The following is a 20,918-nucleotide window of genomic DNA, read 5'->3' as shown; positions in this document are numbered from 1 at the left end:
TGCCCTCAACGCGTCCAACAAACATCAACTGTTTCTGTGTGAGTGTAATCGGTTTGGCACGTGTGACAAGACATTTCTGTAGTTGTAATTGTCAAGCTCATATTCGATCGTTTATGCACATTACATACACACATTCACCATTAATATTTCTGAGAGTCGTTCGAGGGCGCCCCATTACAGGAAGTTCGCAAGGTGTATGAGAAGATTTGACACCTGTGTATCTTGTTATCTAGTCCTTGGTTAAGTTTAATCTGTGGTTTAACGTTGGCGGGAAACAAAAATAACATTTGTTTGAGTAGTTTATATGGACTGTGTAGCCGTTCTGGTAACCCTGCGTAGTACTAGTTTTGCGTTTTTACATGTTATGCAGGGATACCAGATGTGCAGATTTGTCTGCAAAACGCAGATTTTTATTGATTTGCAGATATTCACAGATTTTTCATAGTTTCTGCAGATTTTTGTCAGAATCTCCTTATATTTGCGCAGTTTTTCTCAAAATGTGTGCAGATTTTTACAGACTTTTACCAGCGCGAGCGAATTTTTTTCGAATCACTAATAGATTTTTGTCAGATTTCAAGCAGATTTTTCCGGTTTATCGAGCAGATGCAGACATTTTTCAAAAACATCTGGCATCTCTGATGTTATGCTTTGCAGATGTATTCTAAACAAAACAAAAGCCACGTGCGATTGGGTCGTGCGGTTTGTGTATTGAAAAGTGTGTGTAGTTGCTAACAGGTATTTTAGAGTGAAATTTTATTAAGTGCATTCGAAATAAACCAGAAATGAGTTCCGCCCAATTTGAGGATGCTTTGGACGATACCACAGAATCGCTTAACATAATTAGTCTCGTTAAAACTTCCTGCCATGACTCAGATACGCAGGACACGCATAAAGCTCACATGACGGCGGAGGTTGCTATCGCTAATGCATTATTTGGTGATGGTCGTTTGCGAGCACACGGTTCCGGAGCAGAGGGAAGTGATGAAAATACAAGTGATGCTGAGGATTGTGAAGAGGATTCATTTTATTTGGACATAGATAATTTCAAGAAAAATCATGTCTCAAATGTCCAACAATCGCATTCCAATGTACAAAGTAATAGTACGAAAATTTCCAATTTTCAACCAGCGGATGCGTTATTTAAAAAGTTTACTAATAAAATTATCGTGGAAAAATACGAAGGGCCATTAGCTCTTCCTACCCACGCAAAAAACAAACTTATTGAAACGCAAAGGAGAGCGGACAACGAACGCTTGAGAAGTAAAGATAAGCAGGATCGTGCAACAGCTGAACAAGTAATGGATCCCAGAACGAGAATAATTTTGTTCAAGTTGCTAAGCCGGGAGCTAATCTGTGAAATCAACGGATGTATATCAACCGGTAAAGAGGCTAACGTTTATCACGCTACGTCAAAGGTTGGAATGGATTACGCTATAAAAATATTCAAAACATCTATTTTGATTTTCAAAGACCGGGACAAGTATGTAACAGGAGAGTTTCGTTTTCGGCATGGTTACAGTAAGCATAATCCAAGAAAGATGGTGCGCACGTGGGCAGAAAAAGAAATGCGAAATCTGGTGCGAATGAAGAAATGTGGGTTGCCCGTACCAGAACCCATTTTACTAAAAAGTCATGTACTTCTAATGCAGTTTATCGGACAAGACGGATGGCCAGCACCTAAACTCAAGGATGTGGAATTGACCTGTTCCAAAGCAAGAGAGTTGTATCGGGATGCAGTCGAAATTATGTGGAATATGTACAATAAGTGTAAGTTGGTGCATGCCGATCTATCCGAGTTTAATATTTTGTATCACGAAGGCAAGATAGTCATAATCGATGTATCGCAATCCGTTGAGCATGAGCACCCACATGCCTTAGAATTTTTAAGAAAAGATTGTACAAACCTAACTGAATTCTTCCGCAAGAAGGATGTCTCTACAATGACAGTGAAGGAACTCTTTGATTTCATAACCGATCCAACTATATCCGAAGCAAACATGGAGGAATGCTTAGAGAAAATGTCGAGCAAAATTGCTAATCGCAGCTTCGACGAATTTACTGAACAGCAAAAACTAGAGGAGGCGATATTTAAACAAATTTTTATACCCAAAACACTACACGATGTGTACGATGTTGAACGAGATATTTTCGAGGAGCAAAATAGAACCAGCTTGGTTTACAAAACGATAACTGGGCTAGATGGAAATCTACAGGTGATGGAAACCCCGGAAATTTTATCGCCGACTGAACCTGAATTGCATGAAGGTATATGTCATTAATTTTGATCAGTTAGCGTAGCCATTAGTAGTACCGTACAGTGCCCATTCACCGTGAGGGTTCCATTCACCGCTCACTTTTCACTGTTTTTTCCATAACAAAACACACTTCACGAAAAATATTTTCCCCAATCCTTCAAAGAAGCGTTGCTGAAGTATCGTTGAAAATATTTTTCAAAAAGTGTTTGAATGGAGCCCTTACGGTGAATGGGCACCGTACGGTATGTATAAAATTACTATTTTTAACAAACACTTTTTAGAAGCGAGAATTCCAGCCCAGATTCTTATTTGTTAATTTTGTTAATTTTTTCAAAAAGTAATTCTCGTTTTTGTATACAAATGAATTTAATTGAAGGAAGAAAAAAAAAACAAGATAATAGATAAATTTTATTATTTAAATGTGTGAGGAAGTGATATTATCCAACATGTATAACTCAATTTATACTTTCTATTTTTTTTTTCTCCAGAAAAATCCATATCTTCATCTGCAGAAGAGTCTGGTAGGGACGACGACGATAATGTAGATCAAACCAAAACATCGGCAATTCGACAAAAAAATGAAACATCTGAAGATCGCCGTGCTCGCAAGAAAGCTGTAAAAGACGAGAAAGCAGAAAAACGCAAAACGAAAGTGAAAAAACACATTAAAAAGCGTAAAGAAAAAATGGGAGCAAAAAAATAAAATGAGAAGCGTTTTAAAGCTACAGTTTTTATTGGCATCAAATGAAGAGATATCCTTTTTTAAGTACAAAAAATATTCTGAACATATTGCTTTATATATAAATTGTCATATATTTGGTTCTGTAGGATCCGTTGGAAAATTACTTCCTCTAAATTGTAGAGACAGTTAGAAATCTTTATACACATGTTTTGCCCCTGGAATGTTGAACTTATGCTACTGCTACAGTACGGTTTTCTTAAACATTACCCGAGTAAAAAGGTTTGAAAAATTTCCATAACTATTTGCATTAAAACTAATATAAATCGATCACATATTTCTGTCTATTCGTTATGTTTGCTCTTGTGCTCTGTTCTCATTTGTAAAATCTTCTTCGTAAACTAAGATAGCACAACAATCGATAGAAGAGTGTCATAGCAATCAAAATGCCTAACTCGAAAAGCAACGTTGTGTTATCTATTCTTACGTAATGCAATAGAACTTTAGGATCATCGAAGTGGCAGTAAATATCATTGCAGTCTAAGCGCTGGCGATTGTAACCGAACACAACCAGCACAACTGAGACAACGCCCCCGCGGATGAACGATGCTCGCATTAACCATTGCATTAATGCAGGAATTTGTGGAGCAAAATCAAATCCATAGATCGCTAATCCAAGAAACGGAGCTATCGTAAGCGGCCCAATAGCTGATCCATTCTGAAGCAAATGTGGACTGTTAGTATGTTATTGGAAATCTAAAAGCGTATACAATGCTTACCATCACATTAAACGTAGCTCCAATCATCAGACCGAATCCTTCGGCACAAAGTGAAACGATCATACCGACGATCATGAAAAGTGCATAACGGAAAACCTCTGCTGGTAGACCAGCTAGCCAGTATACTACCACCGTGAATATGATGTTCAGAAAAATCTGTACGGGCAGTCGGGATAGCGTTAGTGCTAAGTAGTAAGGAAATAAACCATACCAACGATTGAAGCATTCCTTCTTCACTAGTTTAACTTCACGGGGATCTGCATATTGATACAATAAATCAGTTCACTGAAAGTCCCCCGAAATGTTGCGTTATTTTACTCACAGCTTAATATTGGTACCATCACCTGTGTATAGCAAAAGAAGAAGCATACTCCTAGGCAAAACTTGAGGTGGTCGAACATGCGTGCTCCATCGTTGGCTGCATTCAGGAATATTAGCCCTACAAAAAAAAAAAAAAAAAAACACACCGTAAGTTGACTGTTTCCTATCAGAAATTTTAGCATACCAATAAAAGTTGCACAAATTACGTGGTGTAGAAACTGTATCCACAAAACCGTCCTGTTCCGCATTATTTTAGTCCACATCAGTCGAAATAGTACCCAAAACTGAACAAATCCTGAAACAGCATGCGGACTGTGGAAAAATCGAGTAATTTGTTTCATTTTCTGCACCAAGGTTGACACTTTTGGCCGTTGTTGTTCAAGGATCACTGATGTGACAGTGGGTTTAATCACAAAATCGCTAACAGGTTCTAGCGAATTCGGCTCTTCGTCCACGACCAGTGTCGAACCAGTGTAGCCCGCTGCGGCCACGGCGGCATTGGATTTGGTACATATTGCTTTACCATTTTGCATAACCTCACTTAAAGCTGGAATGATTTCCGCGGATTCACTATCACAGACTTCGATAACTAGAAAGATACGGATTTATACAATATATCCAAAAGGCATGTACAAAAGATCATACTGAAATCAGCTGGATTGTAGTGGCGTGGACATTCGATGCGCATGTGAGACAAGAACGGAACGACGGCTTTCGGACTACCTTGAAAAACACATTGTCCTCGTGCAATCACATAAATGTGGTCAAAAAGGGCAAAAATACTAGCTGACGGCTGATGGATTGTACATACTACGGTGCGTCCCTGCTTGGCTAGGTCACGGAATAATCGGACGCAAGTAGCAGCGGTCACTTCGTCCAATCCGCTGGTAGGCTCGTCAAGGAAGAAAATGGATGGATTGGCAACCATTTCCAGGGCAATGGATAACCGTTTTCGCTCTCCTCCACTTAGACGGTCAGCAGTCACATTGCGTCGATGGTTCAGATTTAAGTCGGACAGTACTCGAGTAATTATTTCATCATAATCTGTTTTTCCTTTGATTTTCAACTGGCAGGCAATGTGCATTAGTTCTCCCACGGTCAAAAGTGGTTGGTGGTGATCCTCTTGCGTAATGTAGCAAGAAGCCTTCCTATTCAAATGAACAGCACCTTCGACACCAGATTTTCTGAAAACAAAATAAATCAAAGGACATTTATTATTTAAACTGAACATTTAAAGTTATCGAATGGTTCTGCCAGAGATTGCTCAGCCAAGGATAACCTACGATAATAGGCAACTCAGCCGACGTCTATACTGTTTTTATTTTAGTTTTCAGTGCCATGCGCATAACATTCACTGCAGACAAGCCCTCAGCTCAGCGGTTACTAAGAGACGACTTAGTTAAACTTTTGGTGAACTACGCACCATCAGGGGATTCCTTACAGAATACTATCCCGCTCTTCATCATTAAAAGAATACATATCAGCAAAGTTTCAACAGATGTAACTTTTGTAATGCTGAACTAAAATGTTCAGCTCATTTGCTCTATTTTGCAGGTCTTTGCTTCACCGTCGTTGAGCTTCTTCGGATGTTCTTTACCTCTTAATTCCATAATTGGTATGGAGCAACAATCCCAAAAAGGTCATCGCTTACATCAATTATGTAGTACCGAACTGGGGTACAGTATTACAACCTTCTGGCTTAACTCCATCAATGAGCAAGAGCAACTTGTAATTCGTGTACAGCAATTGGGGCCAGCTACAAAAAACAACCATCACTGTCGCACAGGCGCCTAGCCTAATGCTCTTTGAAGGCATTTAGAAAAGGCAACGGCGAAGGACTTGTCTGCGCTGTAGTAGGATAGGGAACATATTCTAAGCAGCTTTAGGAATCGCCTGTGTATTGAGACGAAATTCTCGAAATGTGTTGGGTGAAATTCAAACAGAAGTATAGTTATGGACATTACTGTACACCAACACCGGACGCACCATTCCTGACACAGCAAATCCTTGCACATGGCATTTCTGATGCAACAACTGGACGCCCGACATTCCTGACGCAGCAAGTGAACGACCGGCATCCAGAACGACTCCAGCATAGCAACACGGCGACATCGACAACTCCACCAACGGACGTTGTACCCCTGATACCCCTGACGCAGCAGAACCGAGCTGGTAGTAGCAACGACGACAACGACAGCAGCGACGGCAGCAGAGCGGAGCCAACAATTCTTACGCAGCAGTAATCCAATCCATCGATGAGTAGGGAACTTATATTAATTTTTCAGGAGCTTTAGTTCCAGTGAACGTTTGAAGTGTGTAGAGGTTGTTCTCGTCTTAGGACGTAAGTAGTTTAAAATACTTAGTAAAAATCAATGTGTTAAGAATCCAAGTGTTTTTTAAAAACCTTAGAAGGAAAGAACTTACATAAGTGTATATCAATCTGTTCTCTAACTTTTTCTCTGTCAGAACTTGTTTTCAGATTGTAAAACTCCGTTAGCAAACTTTAACAATAACCAATTAAAGTTACTAATCGAGGGACACTATTCCAATCACCCCGAACCTATTTTAAGCAGTTTCCATCTGTTTTGCAGGCCTTTTTTTTCAGCACCCGAATTGGCTCCTGAATGACTGCAATATAGGTCGATTTGTTTCGAATGGTGATTGTTCACAGATTTCTTTGCGATTAACGGTATTTTTTATATTCGTAAGACAGCTAGACAATCAAAGTTTTCGTTTCCATCATTAAAATTGACGATATTGATCAAAATTCAGGAGTTTAAGGCCTGCTTTCTTCGGCTGATTAAAATAGGCGCCACTGCTTAAGCCGTTCCCTACCCTATAACGGTTCTGTACATGCTACAGTAGTAACTGAAAAGCGTGGTGAAAATAGCAAATGATCTGTTCCAGCGGACCGTTCGGTTCTAGCCGTCTATAATAATCAATAGCTGCTACAACAGAACGAGTGTAATTTGAATCAAAAGACGTTGAAACACTAACGACATCTGTCTTGTGGTGCCCCAGTTGCACTGCATAATTGTTGTCATATCAATATTTTATCGATATCAGTGTAATATTTTTCACGTTATTGTTACGTGAAATTTCCTGTACTTATCCATTTTATGTCATTTTGCATGATTCATGTGACAAACATAACATCTACGTGAAAATCACATGCATACTATCCCGGTCAACATTGAATGTAACACAATGTTGCTGTTCTGTAACACAGAAGTAACATTGTTACGTTACAAAGTTATCTAATTACAACATAACTGTTACTGAAAAAAAGGTAACATTGTTATGTAACAGTATTTAATGTACATGCAACGTAACAAAAATGCTTTACTTGTAATGTAACGAAACATCCTTTTGGTAATGTAATTGTTACGTTGCGATTGTTATTAATTATGCACATTGCAAGGTTATCAAAATGTAACGTAACATTTGTCTAAATTAATAGTAACATTGTAATGTTGGTGTTCCATTTCAAGCGCATCAATACTGTATTTGAAATTTAAAGCCTATAGTAAATACATTTTGGTTTCTTTACGCGGAGATACGTTCCAACCGGTGAGGTGAGCATCAGTGTTAACCCATTAATTATATGGAGCTAGTAGGGTTACAACATGTGCATCCACTTGGTCTCAGTAGACAGGTTACTACGTTGATCGCGCGGTGTACGTCGAATGTTTTGAAACTCGGTTTGGAAAATAGGTTTAATTGATGGGTTAATTAACACTGATGCTCACCTAATTTTTTTCTTGCATCTTATAGTATTTTTTTTCAGCTTTCCAATGCTGGTCTCAGATCGAAAATCGGTAGTTGCAAACACGGTCAAAATTGCATTTTTCTGATATAATCCAAGGTGGCGGCCAAATTCAAGATGGCGGCCTGAATTATGATTACTTCAAATGAAAGCCCTATCATTCCTCTTTACAGAAAAGTGCTACTTGTAGTACTTTACATAACGAATTTTAGAGATATAGCTCAAATAATACATCACGAATTGCTAAAATTTCAACTTTTCTGGAAACTGTTTCGCCCCTTGGTGACCAAGGGGTCAACAAATTCGATCAAACAAAAATGGCATTATCATTTTTTCTCTATTTCTAATAACTATGTGCATTTATATCAAATTTGAAAGACCTTGTGCACCTAGTGGCCTAGTTTCAGCGAGAATTGCTCAAATGTAAAACAACCGTCGCCTTTTACACAAAAGACATGATGGTCATTCGACTCTCGCGCATAAAAGAGATGCACACTGTGCTTCGTTTGGCGATGTTATTTCGGCCTGTTCCTGTCTACTTCGTTCTATTTATGTTGATTAATACAAGATCAATGATATAGTCAAATACCAAAGTCTCCGCTCACAACGTGCGTAATTCTCATTTCTAGAAAAAATGTCAAAACGCGTTTGAGGAACCATGACCACTTTGAATGTTATGTGAGTGAAATTGTGAAGGAAACCCTCTTTTTCATAAAAAGGTTTGTATTGAGTATGGTCCCCGTGGTTCTGTGGTTGGCTATGTCGATCGGCTAGCTCGTGTGGGAGGTTGTGATGTCGGGTTCGATTCCAGATCAGTTCGAGGATCTTTTCGAGCTGGAAATTTTCTCGGAGCACGGTGTATCGTTTTACTCTTATCTTACAACATGCAAAATGTGCCAAAACAATATAGATAACGAAATCTCTCAACTAATCTACTTGATCGTGACCGTTATTAGCAGCGCCTTCCGTGCGATATTGTCTTGTTGTTTGTTGTACTGAGTTCGATGGTTCAAGAGCATTTGCGTTTAACGTACAAATTCGTCTAACTTTAAGAGTGCAACTTATGTAATGTATTAGTATTAGTATTGATTTTCGTGTTTTTGTACCAATATTTTGCGAGATATGTTTAACACGGCTTCATGTAACACACATGACTGTCGTGATAAATATATGATGTTGATTGTTGCTAATCCATTAAATATTCATTAGCAAATGTTTTAAAATCTGATATCTTCTCTCATTATATTAATTCAACGAGAAAATTATAGTTGTAGGAAAAATATGTTTAAAAATGTTTAAGTTGTTAGATTGCATCCAAATAACATTTGCGCCTTCAAATCTGTGAAATTAAGATCAGGACATCACTTGCATTAATCGGGTGACGCACGTTTTTCTTGTAAGAAACAAGATCTGCGCCTTTACATTACGTATAAGAATAGCATGATTCCTTGGGTTGTTACAGCGCATCGTTGCTTACCCCGCTATCCTCTACATTTTTAAACAGTGTTTCAAAGGTATAGAAACATAAATTGTCTCTATACATAATAGGGTGGGGAATCGTTATATGGAAAAAACGAAATTTGATAGCAGAAAGCCGGAACCAAGTTTTTTTTTTGTTCTATTTGGAGCCCCAAACAATTCTAAACTTATCGGAAGTCGATTGGTTTAGTCTCCGCTTGGCGCATTGCATTTTAAATTTATATGGAGATTTGTATGGAAAAACCAACGTTTTTGCATTTTCCATTCTAAAGAGCTCAAAGTGGCTCAAACAAAGGTTTCATGACTGCAAATGGTAGGTTTTTTGATGCCCAACAGCTTGGCCGAAGACATCAAAAAGCTAGGGTGTCCCAAAAAAATACTGGAGCTGTTCGAAGTTGAGTATGTCGAAATTTATGTTGCAAATCATTTTTTCTGCCAACACTGCCAATATACCGGCGTTTTTTTTTTGTTCACACAACATTTATTTGACACGGCACAATACAAATTAATGTTTTACTCAACATACCGGCGTTAGTCAGATTTCCATCAGCAGTAACCTCTGAAACACGCTGTAGATTCTATCACTCAAAATATTTTTCACATTATTGTTACGTGAAATTTCCTGCACTTATTCATTTTCTGTCATTTTGCATGATTTATGTGACAAACATAACATCTACGTGAAAATCACATGCATACTATGTTTTATCACGTAGTATCTACGTGAACTTGGCAACGTCAAACAGAATGTCATAGAAGAAGTATCGCGTGAACTCTCTATGTGAAAATACACAGAAATCAAAATGGCGAAGCTGTTGTCTAACTCAGTCTCTGACAATAAAATAGAATTTCTCGACGGCTTGCCAATGAGTGAGCTTTCGAAAAACCGTACGAATTTGACATCGAGCCTTGAGCTTTTACTTCTGTATGCCTGAAGGGCACTGGGTACTGAAATGCCACTGCGACATTCTTGCTGATTGTCTTTTGTGGCGGGCCCCGATTGCTGTGCACAGGTTACGGATTGTTCGTACTCATTGATGGAGTAGAACTGTTTTGTTGTAAACCTGTACCCCAATTAGGTACAACATAGTTGATGAAACTAATGACCTGCTTGGGATTGGAGCTCCATGCTTGGTATGGAGTTAAAAGGTAACTTCCTAAGAAGTTGTACCTAGAGGAAGCAAGAGCTTCGCAAGAGCAAAGCAAATGCTCTGAACTCTCTGGTTCAGATTTGCAGAATCGGCAGGTGTCGTTCAACACTACGCCGATTTTCTTTAAATGATAAAAAGCGGGACAGTGTCCGGTGAGGAGTCCCGTGATTATCCGTAGGTCACTACGATTTAGACTAAGTAGCTTTCTGGCGGTTCCAGGGTTCGGATAGATAAACTGTTTGCCTTGTCTACAACCCTGTGCCTGTTGCCATTGGGATACTATTTCTAGCCTTTCCCAAGTTAATAGTTCGCTTTTGATAGCGGAAATGGACGTACCCAGAAACGGCTCGGGACCAATAAACCGCTGAGCTGATCCCTGTCTTGCTAGGTAGTCAGCGTGTTCATTACCCTCGACTCCGCAGTGTCCGGGCACCCAAAACAGAAAAACTGAATTCTGTCGGGAAAGTTCCCGTAGAGTTTCAATGCATTCCCAAACAAGTTTGGAAGCGCATTTGACGGACTTAAGTGCTAGTAGTGCTGCTTGACTGTCCGAGAATATACCGATTTTCGCATGTCTGTAGTTGCGTTGCAGACATATTTTTGCGCAGATATATATGGCATATACCTCTGCTTGAAAAACGGTGGGCCATTTTCCCAGGGAAAACGTTTCCCTGATACCGGGTCCGTATATACCAGATCCCGTTAGGGATCCCATTTTCGAGCCGTCCGCATAAAAATTGACGATGCCAGGTGGAAGATTAGGCCCTCCATTGTTCCACATAGAGCGGTTTGTTTCAATCACTCTATATGGAATATCCATGTTGGACCTAACGTCCATCCAGTCGGAGACTGTGGTTAATAGCGGAGTTAGTTTGAACTCCCTAAGTATGCGAAGGTGGCCGATTTGGTCCCCTTCAAGTATGGTTTTCCTCCTTTGCAACCTTAGAGCGCCAAGCTCTGCTTCCTTTTTCACATGAAGATGTAGAGGTAGTAGGCAAAGCATAGCTTCCATGGCTGCAGTTGGAGTTGTTCGCATAGCGCTGGTAACCGAAAGACATGCAAGTCTTTGAACTTTTTTGAGTTTGGCTTGCGCAGTCACTTCGTTCACCTTAGGCCACCACACTAGGGCAGCATAGGTGATTCTTGGTCGGGCAATGGTCTTGTAAGACCAGAGTGCCAAGTCTGGTTCCAGTCCCCAGGTCTTACCGAAGAGAGTTCTGCAGGCCCAGATCGCTGAGATCGCTTTCTTAGAGGCATGATCCAGTTGTGCAGACCAGTTCAGTTTCTTGTCCAGAATAATTCCGAGATATTTGACTTCATTGCTGAAGCCCAGTCTAACTCCACTCAGTATTGGAGGAGTGATGGAGATCGTCCTTCGTCTGCCGAATGGAATTAGGACTGTTTTTAAGGGGTTTATGTTTAGACCCTCCTGTAAACACCATGACATGGTGGTATTCAGAGCCGTTTGCATTCGGCTCGACAGAGTTGTGTCATCTTTACCTCTGACGATGAGGACGATGTCATCGGCGTATCCAATGACCTCGTAACCAAGCTGTGAAAGCTTGTTGAGAAGTGCGTCGACAACTAGTGACCATAACAAGGGCGAGAGAACTCCTCCTTGCGGACACCCCTTGATCACTGACATTGTTACAGACGAATCTCCCAAGGTTGCTGTGATCACTCTGCTAGAGAGCATTGCGTGTATCCAGTTCCTTGAAGTTTGGTCGATTCCCTTATTAGAAAGAGCCGTATCGATTGATGCAAAAGACGTGTTATCGAAGGCCCCTTCAATATCAAGAAAGGCACATAGCGCCGTCTCCTGATAACTTAGGGACTTTTCAATCAACGTCACTAAGCTGTGAAGAGCAGTTTCTGTTGACTTGCCGCTTTGATAGGCATGTTGGTTCCTGTTCAGCGGGGAGTCTTTAAGAAACTCATCACGGATATATTTATCCATTATTTTCTCCATCAACTTGAGAAGCGATGAAGTCAGACTTATGGGTCTGAAAGTTTTAGGTAGGGTTTTGTCCTTTCTTCCAACTTTGGGGATAAACACTACCTTCACCTTCAGCCAGTTATCCGGAATATGGCCCAGGATAAAGCTGGCTCTGAAGAGGTTGATGAGTTCGGACATGATAACTGCGGCCGATTTTTGTAGAAAGATGGGTAGTATGCCGTCTGGACCAGGAGACTTCATAGGGTCGAATGAGCTTAGAGCCCAACCTATTGAAGCTTCCGTGAACAGTCGACGGGCCAGCAGGATGGACTCCCGAGACGCCATATGTCTCGAATTGTCCTGCCGCGACCCATCACTATTCAGTTCTTCGGTCTCTGTCGATCCAGGAAAGTGGGTGTTTATAAGAACCTCCAGCGTTTCCTTGGTAGTGACAGTGAGGCATCCATCCTCTTTCCTCACCTGTCCTAAACCGTTAGTATGGTCTTTGGACATCGCCTTTTGGAGCCGCGTAGCTTCCGGCAGAGTTTGGATTCTTTCACAGAAACTAACTCTGGATTTCCGTTTAGCCTTGCGTAGCTCGGCGTTGTATTTAGTGAGGGACGCCCTGTAGTCGTCCCAGTTAGACGTGACTTTTGCCCTGTTGAACAACCGCCTAGTTTCCCGACGAAGGTCACTAAGTTGATCATTCCACCAGGGTACGTCACGGCATACTGACCGCTGTGTTAGTGGACAGTTAGCGTCGAAAGCATCCATGATTCTGTTTTGTAGATCATTTGCTGCCGAATTCAGGTCAACAGAATTTCGAATGTTGCTGTAACTGAAAGTTCGTGAATCGATCAGGCGTTCCTTAAAGGATTCCCAATCTGTATTCTTAGGATTTCTGAACAGCTCTCTTTTCAGAGGGTTAGCCTCTATATTAAAAACGATGTGTCTGTGGTCCGACAAACTAGTTTCATCGGAGACATGCCAATTTTTAATCCTTTCAGAAATAGAGGCGCTACACAGAGTGAGATCAAGGACCTCCTGTCTAATAGCGTTGATAAACGTGGGGTTATTCCCTACATTACATACATTGACATCGTTAGAAGTAAGGTATTCAAGTAGGTACTCACCCCTGGTGTTGGTGTCCGAGCTGCCCCAGATCGTGTGGTGAGCGTTGGCATCGCAGCCGATCAGAAACGGCTTGTTAATGGCCTTGCAGTACCGCACGAGCGCAGCAACTTCGGGTGGCGGTATATCACCTTGGTCGCCCGGGAAGTAGGCCGACGCGACAACCATTTCCTGCTTTCCTCTGGTTGTCGGTACTTCAACCGTGACGGCAACGACGTCGCGTTGGATAAATTCTGTAATAGGTAAAAATTTTAGTTCTCTATTTAGCAGAATTGCAGTCCTTGGTTTGGACTGCGTGTCACAGTAGATTAACCTACCGTTAGGAGCGTTAAGTCCGAGAACTTTGGATTCGTTGATCCACGGCTCCTGGATGAAAGCAGCCGCTAGCTGCTTTTTGGCGAATCTCCTGCAAAGAACACCCGAGGCGCCTTTTGCGTGATGGAGATTCGCTTGCACGCAGCGAAGGCTGCTCACTTTGCAGTGAAGCCTTGAGCTTACAGGTTTCACACAGATTTAGTTCAAAGGTCGAGGAGTTTCCCATACATAAACAGTTGCAGCTTACAATATTTATCGCCGGCAAATGTCATAATATTTGTCCGTTTTTATGTCGTTTGATTCATTTACGAATTTACGATTTATCAAGCAACATATTTCAATAATTTCTATAAACTATCTGCTGTCTTTTAAGAATTGGGGAAACAAAATTTGGAAATTTTACGTTGTATCAAACGTAGTAGCTAGCAGATAATCGAATGCTTTCCATTTTACTGGTAGTTGAATTCTACGTGAAATTCACATAAAATGCATATGTCTGCTGTATAAAATTCATAGGATAAATCATCTCACCAGATCATGATGAACTCAAATGACAATCACGTAGAATCTTCGTGAAAATGACAGTGGAAAATATTCACATAACTTTTCCGGTAATTATGACGTGAAAATTATTTTGAGTGTACCTACGCCTAGAATATTGACCTGAATTTGTTTGTTTGATTCAGCTGAGTGTATAAACTCGTTACGACAGGTTATTTCTGATGGAAATGCTACTGGCGCCGGTACATTGGTAATGTTGGTAGAAAACAAGATTTTCTGCAACAAGATTTTCGACATACTCAACTTTGAACAGCTATAGCTCTTCTTGGGGACATCCTAGCTCTTAAGTGCCTTCTATAAAGTTGTTAGGCATCTAAAGTACTATACTTTTACATAATGTAGTGCATTATTAGATCATTATTGAGCTCTCTAGAAAGGTAAATGCAAAAAAGTAGGTTTTCCCATATAAATTTTCATACAAATTTGAAATGCAATGCGCCAAGCGGAAACAAAACCAATCGACTTCCGATAAGTTCAGGGTTGTTTGGGGTCTCTTTCAACGACATGCGTATTACGTTAGCGGGATAGAGCAAGGACAACGCGTAGGCAGGTGCACTATCTTCATCGAACCGTGTTTCCAGTGAGGTTACAAGAGAATCAAGGTAAGGAATTTTCACAGTTCGGTTCCAATACTCCAAGCTAGTTGATGCAGGCGGATTTGCCCGGTACTTTTGCCGCTGCAATATCCTTGGTGGATCAACTGAAAAACCTGTGCAATTCCACGCAACATAGCGCAAGCATTTCAATCAATTATTTTTGATCTGGCTGTTACTTTACACAGATGTTTCTATGGGCTTGAGATGTCGTTTTGTGCTATTAGAATTTTTGAAAACAAAATTCTGCACCAGTGTCAACATTTAGGGGGGGGGGCTTTGCAACGGCCCCCCCTGCCCCCCTCTGGCTACGCCTATGGGGTGGGGGGCAAATGACTTGGGCTCCCCCGGCTTGAGGGGCCCTCCTAGTCACAGGCCAGACATACAACCACAGACGGGAAGATAAAGTGAAGACCTTTTTGCTTGTCACTTTCCAGCGGAGCGTGAAGTCATTTCACAGGGCCCCATGAAAATATCTGCCTCAGGCCCCACAACACCCAAGTACGGCCATGTATCTATGCAAAAAAAAAAATTGAGTGCTTACCAATTTTCAAAGCCTATACTAAAACCAGTAATTAAATTACAATTTAATTTCATAGCAGCCTGCGATTACATATGAAATTTAATTTTGAGATGGTAAATTCATTAAAGCATTTTGAACTTTGTTTTTCCTAACTGATTCAAGTAAAACGTAGCACTGGCCTGCCAAAAGTTCGGAATATCAACTTTTGCAGTATTTTTTATAACTGACGTTCAATGTTCAATATCGAAAACAACTAATAATTGATTTGTGGGTGAAATACTACAAGGTATACAGCCCTAGGGTTGTATAAAATGGTGATGTGGGACTAAACACTGTAATTAGGGGATTTTTTGTTACAAAAAATACAGAGCCTGCAGACAGAATCAAGGTGTTTGCTCAGCGACTGTACGTATTTTATTTTCAGCCTCCGCTGGAAATCAATTTTTTTAAATATATTCAACAACAATCGAAAGAATATCGTATATATTTGGCAATATTAGTATTAGCCTGTAGTATTTTTTTGTGCAAACAACATGTAATTGGCAAGGCACAAGCATATCATTCTTGTTGAAAAAGCACCAAGAATTTCTCGTAATGCGTCAAAGTCACAATCAACTCTATATTCTCTGAAACCAAATCCAATAATACTTACGTTATTATAATAAATGGGTTTGTCTTATTTAACTCTGATTAAATCAAATCTATAATATGGTTCTTACTTTCAAAATAATATAGAAGCCCTTACAAAGGTTCATCAATTGGCAAACATAAGATGATATGTCTAACAAAATTATTAACAAGTTCCAGCAAAAAACCGTAACAATCAACAATTCCATTTTTGTTTTTTGCTTGACAATGTTTTTCATTTACCTACAACTACATTCGCTGTATTACGGAGACTGCTAATATACACTGGGGTCTTTTTTTACGCGGGTTAATTTTATGCGGTTTTTTGATACGCGGTTTTTCACAATAACGCGGATTATTTTTACGCGATTTGGAAGATTATTTTTACGCGGTACTAAATAAGTTTAGTATAAGTAAATCCAATAAAGTAAAAATCAATCGTATGGTTCACGACAGTAATATATTCTGTTTTATTAATCTAAATAATACATATTTTTGATATATTTGCTCAAAGAAATAGGCAATTTCCGTTGATTCGGGAAGAAGGAACAAAAATACATCAACAAATGTGCAACGATACGAGTCAGGGTCGTTGCGATTTACTTCCGTTTAAGGAACGAAAGCTTAAACAAGTGGAAAAATTATTATAAAAATGTTATTGTCATGTTCTTCAATGAATTTTCATTTTAGAAGCACTATAAACTTATTTTGTGTGTTTCATTACCATTTTTAAATCATTTTTCAAGTTTATATTTACTTACGTGCCATTATTTTTAATCGGATCTTATTATTGAATGGAGTTTTTTACGCGGTTTTTATACGCGGATTTTTTCAACACGGTACAACCAACCGCGTAAAAAAGACCCCAGTGTACATACGTTTATTATAGTAAAGCTTTAAATAATTATATATCATCTAACAATTTTGAAATGTAAAAAGAGATTCTAATGAATCTTAGTAAATAAACCAAAAATTCACAAGCATTCGCAGGCTCTTACTCTTCTATAAATGTGTATATGTGGAATTTACTCTTTCGATTCTATCACGATTATTCAAAGAATATCGGAGATAAAATTGAATAAATATCCGTTTACAATTTTCGTTGAATAGTTTATGGTAATCATATTTATGAGATAAGCTTTCAATCACCATCAACAGAAGCATTGCAGTTTTTCGAATAGTACCGCTGCAGTATGAATAGAAGTGTACCACTGAAATGTACGAATAGAAGAGTACCGCTGCAATCATAGACGACGAGAGACTTGCGGTTCTTTACTCTACTGGTACTGGTACTGCTTTTACCGGTATGTTTTTTTCAAGACATCAGTTTTTATTAGGTTTTGGTTGCAGGTTTAGAAATTGTTCAAGAATGGGGATTGCTTCAAGCTTTTCGGAAAACTTTTACCTTTGAGACATCATTTTAGTCTAAGCTCATGGAAGCAAAAATAAATTGACCTATTGGGACGGGGAGACTCTGTCAATTTTTATTTCGATATCGATACAGAGAATGACACGGAGAACGGATGGTGTCCATTCACGTCGTCTGGGCTAGGAATGCTCGCATGTAATTGGTTCATTGTTCGCGTAAGTTTCCCTGTAACTTTTTATCAATTTTCACCGTTGAGCAGTGAAATAAAAATGATAACTAGCGTGTTATAAAATTGTTACACATTTTATCTATCCAACAACATATTGGTTATTATTATCCATCATGTAGTTAGGCTGTTATTAACGTTTAAAATCTGACGCAACATTTGCCAGTTTCATTTCCAATTTTACAGAATGCATACCAGTATAGTAAACATAGACGTAGTCCCACGTCAAAAAGGTTAATTTTATTTCTCATCTATAGAAAAGGTTAATATGATATCATGGCCTGATAACATGTATTAAAACAAGCAACTACTGTATCCATACACTAGACTGGCACACACGGGTGGCAGTTAATGCACTTTATATTATTGAGCATTTAATGAGGAACGTATCGAGCAGGGATTGAAGTTCATCAATGTCGGCCCTAGTGCAAGTGCAGTTAAATCGTGATGAAACTTCTAATTGACACATCTCTACATTTTGTTCGTGCAGCGAATAGGCAGCCTTTATAAGCATGCAGGGGATGTCAACTGGAATGCATTGAATATATTAGCATAGTTGGTTCACATCATCAAAGTTTCCTTCATTTAAGAATTGTTCTTCCTTGATAATTGTATAAGAAACCAAAAACTATCAGCGAAAATGATCTGTTCAAATTTTACAATATTGGTACTACTATTCCGAACTCAATTGTCCAAGAGCAAACGGAACCGCAGAGGGAACTGCAATAATAATAGCATAGTCGGTGCACGCGTAGAGGTCAATAACCTCCCATGTAATATAGCTGTTAGACTAATGCTGCGTGTAAACGCCGGTCATAACGTCTATTTACTATTCGACAACGCTAATTTTCTCATCGGGGCATGTAACCACGTCATCGATCACCGTAATCGTCAAGATAAAGCAAGTTGACGCCTGTGATGCCTGTTAACTGCTATATCCGAAGGTGGCAATTATTCAGTCAATGCGTGACTATAACGGAAAACTGCATAAAGTCACATATTCCAATAGTGTACCCATGTGCAACGCAAGCGACATCACCTAAGGCAGACTCACTGTATTTGAATTCCCTGGTCGCGTGATTGGACCTCAGTCACACGAGTCACACGACTTATTTCGCATGGTTGCCGGCAATTTTTTTAAAATGTCAACAGACAAATCAATAATTAGACAAATTCCTGATGCGGGAAAATTAAAATGCAGTAATTTTATTATCACTGACTGAGTGTGAAATCTTTTAGGTTGATTGTATGTTTGCTAATTGTTTTAGGCGCAGAAGTTCTCGAAAAGCTAACATAATTTTATATTTTTAGAATGAAACAGACAGACAAACGAACAAGTTCGGCTCAATCTGAAGTTATGGCAACCAGAGACATGCCTATGGAAAACAAACAAACTGTCGCCTTGGATAAACAAAGTGAGTGAATTCCTGCTGTTTAGCTACTTGATTATAATTATCGGTTTTATAAGGCATGTAATGCGCTGTCATTTGGTTAGGGCAAAGTATTTAAAAACTTAATTGTTGATAATTAGCATGTAAAACGAATTAAGGTAATTATTTAACTTAGAAGAAAAGTAGTAAGTATATTGTTCTAACCGGTGTCTTGTTTTTTTTTGCGACGAAACTACAATTGATCTTCGTGTCGTCTCAATCATCTCACATTCAAAAATGTGCAAATATTTGAGTTTGTTCCTGAGTAAACAGATTTTTTCAGCAACGACTCAACTGGCTTTAGTGCTTTTATTTACGAGTTATTTCAAACGTACATTGTAAGAATCTAAAAATGAGTCAATAAACTCATTTGATGTTCTCGATAACATTTATTATCATTTTTTGCATTTTGTTTTAAATTAATTATGGAATATCAATCTTAGAACAGGATGAATTTTAACGGTATAAGAGCTATGTACGAGAGCTATTTTTTAGGATTTTAGGTCTTGAAACATTTTTACTCAAGTACGACTTTTACTTAAGCCGAGTACAACAATTTCACATTTAAGTTAAAAAAAAACAATGGCGTAGCGAGGAAGCGAAAGAAGGGAATGATTCTGAATAAATATTGAAAAATAAAATGAATTTGAGATACTACAAACTACACTGAAAACTTTAACCACGAGTTGCCTCTGATTTTTTTCACTATTTTTAATTGAAAGTTCAGGCAATTTCCCGAAAGTCATCAATTGACAACCTATGTTTAACTCTTGTGATTACCGTACGTTCATGATACGCATGGGCGTTCATAAGCAATAAAACATGAAAAAAACATGGACATGTAAAGTTTTTGTTAGAAAAACATTTTTCTTAAGAGTGCCCACTTTAACTTATTCTGACGGTTTGTAGGCAACTAAATTGCTTACTTGAAAAATTTATTTTGAAAACAATTTGTCTGTGAAAAAAACCTGCGACACTCAATTTTTGTTTTTAAAATCAATTACTCCCATTTTAGGATCTCGAGTTTCTTTTGTTTTAACCCGTAAAGACCCGGGACGGAACTTTTTTTTTTGAAAATGCTCGTTCTCAGCACTGGAACGGCCGATTTAGGAAAACTTGAACTTTTATTCAAGGGGAATAGTTGCTCTAAGTTTTGGTGAAGGTGCCACCCCTCTGGACCCCTTCCCGTTTTTGTGAGACGCAAATATGTGTGTGTTTTTTTCCAATTTTTCAAACAGATTGAGCAAACACTGGTAATTTTCATACGTTTAATTGCTCCATGTATCAAATCATGTCAGGTGGATGAAATATGGTATGTAAGAGTGAATTTTGGAGTTTTAAAATTATTTTCAGTACAAAACCACAAAACTACGTATTTTCATAAAAAATCAAATAAGAAAATCGTTCTTCAAATTTTAAGCTCTACATTTTTGAAGTAAGGTCTCCTGAATTAATACGCGATGAAATATTCATTTTAGCATGCAAATATTTTGAGAAAAACGAGTTTAAATTCACCAAAGTACGTATTTTCATGGAAACCTAATTTTCTCAGTCTCCCACAGTTGGCTTCAACTTGGCTCTTCAATTTTCAAGCTCTATATTTCTAGAGTAACGTGTTCTGAATCCAAAGGTGCTGAAAGATTTATTCTAGCATGCACAGATTTAGAGAAAAACGAGTTTGAATTCACTAAAGTACGAGTTCTTATGAAAACTTGATTTTCTCTAGATCTGTGAACTTTTCTCTAATTCTTGTCATCACCGTACAAAAAGCCTAAGC

At 38.9% G+C, this 20,918-nt stretch overlaps 2 protein-coding genes across 6 annotated transcripts in view; one reads left to right on the top strand and one right to left on the bottom strand.

Moving 5' to 3' along the window:
• Positions 1-662: 662 nt before the first annotated feature.
• On the top strand, positions 663-3,188 carry LOC129721374 (serine/threonine-protein kinase RIO1). Its single transcript, XM_055673881.1, has 2 exons — positions 663-2,265; positions 2,744-3,188. Exons 1-2 carry the CDS (start codon positions 783-785, stop codon positions 2,956-2,958), a joined length of 1,698 nt encoding a protein of 565 aa, XP_055529856.1. The 5' UTR covers positions 663-782; the 3' UTR covers positions 2,959-3,188.
• The window catches only part of LOC129721373 (ATP-binding cassette subfamily G member 4), a 57,034-nt gene continuing 39,085 nt past the window's right edge, over positions 2,970-20,918 (bottom strand). For all 5 annotated transcript variants that reach the window (XM_055673875.1, XM_055673876.1, XM_055673877.1 and 2 more), the window contains 5 exons: positions 4,680-5,218; positions 4,219-4,623; positions 4,036-4,152; positions 3,714-3,970; positions 2,970-3,652 (listed from right to left, as the gene is read on the bottom strand). In XM_055673875.1, the coding sequence (XP_055529850.1) occupies positions 3,311-3,652; positions 3,714-3,970; positions 4,036-4,152; positions 4,219-4,623; positions 4,680-5,218 (1,660 nt within the window). In that variant the 3' untranslated portion in view covers positions 2,970-3,310. The remainder of the gene's footprint in view (positions 3,653-3,713; positions 3,971-4,035; positions 4,153-4,218; positions 4,624-4,679; positions 5,219-20,918) is intronic.

The sequence above is a fragment of the Wyeomyia smithii genome, chromosome 2, assembly GCF_029784165.1.
Source record: "Wyeomyia smithii strain HCP4-BCI-WySm-NY-G18 chromosome 2, ASM2978416v1, whole genome shotgun sequence".
Classification (NCBI taxonomy): Eukaryota; Metazoa; Arthropoda; class Insecta; order Diptera; family Culicidae; genus Wyeomyia; species Wyeomyia smithii.
This window is presented reverse-complemented; position numbering and strand designations above follow the sequence as displayed.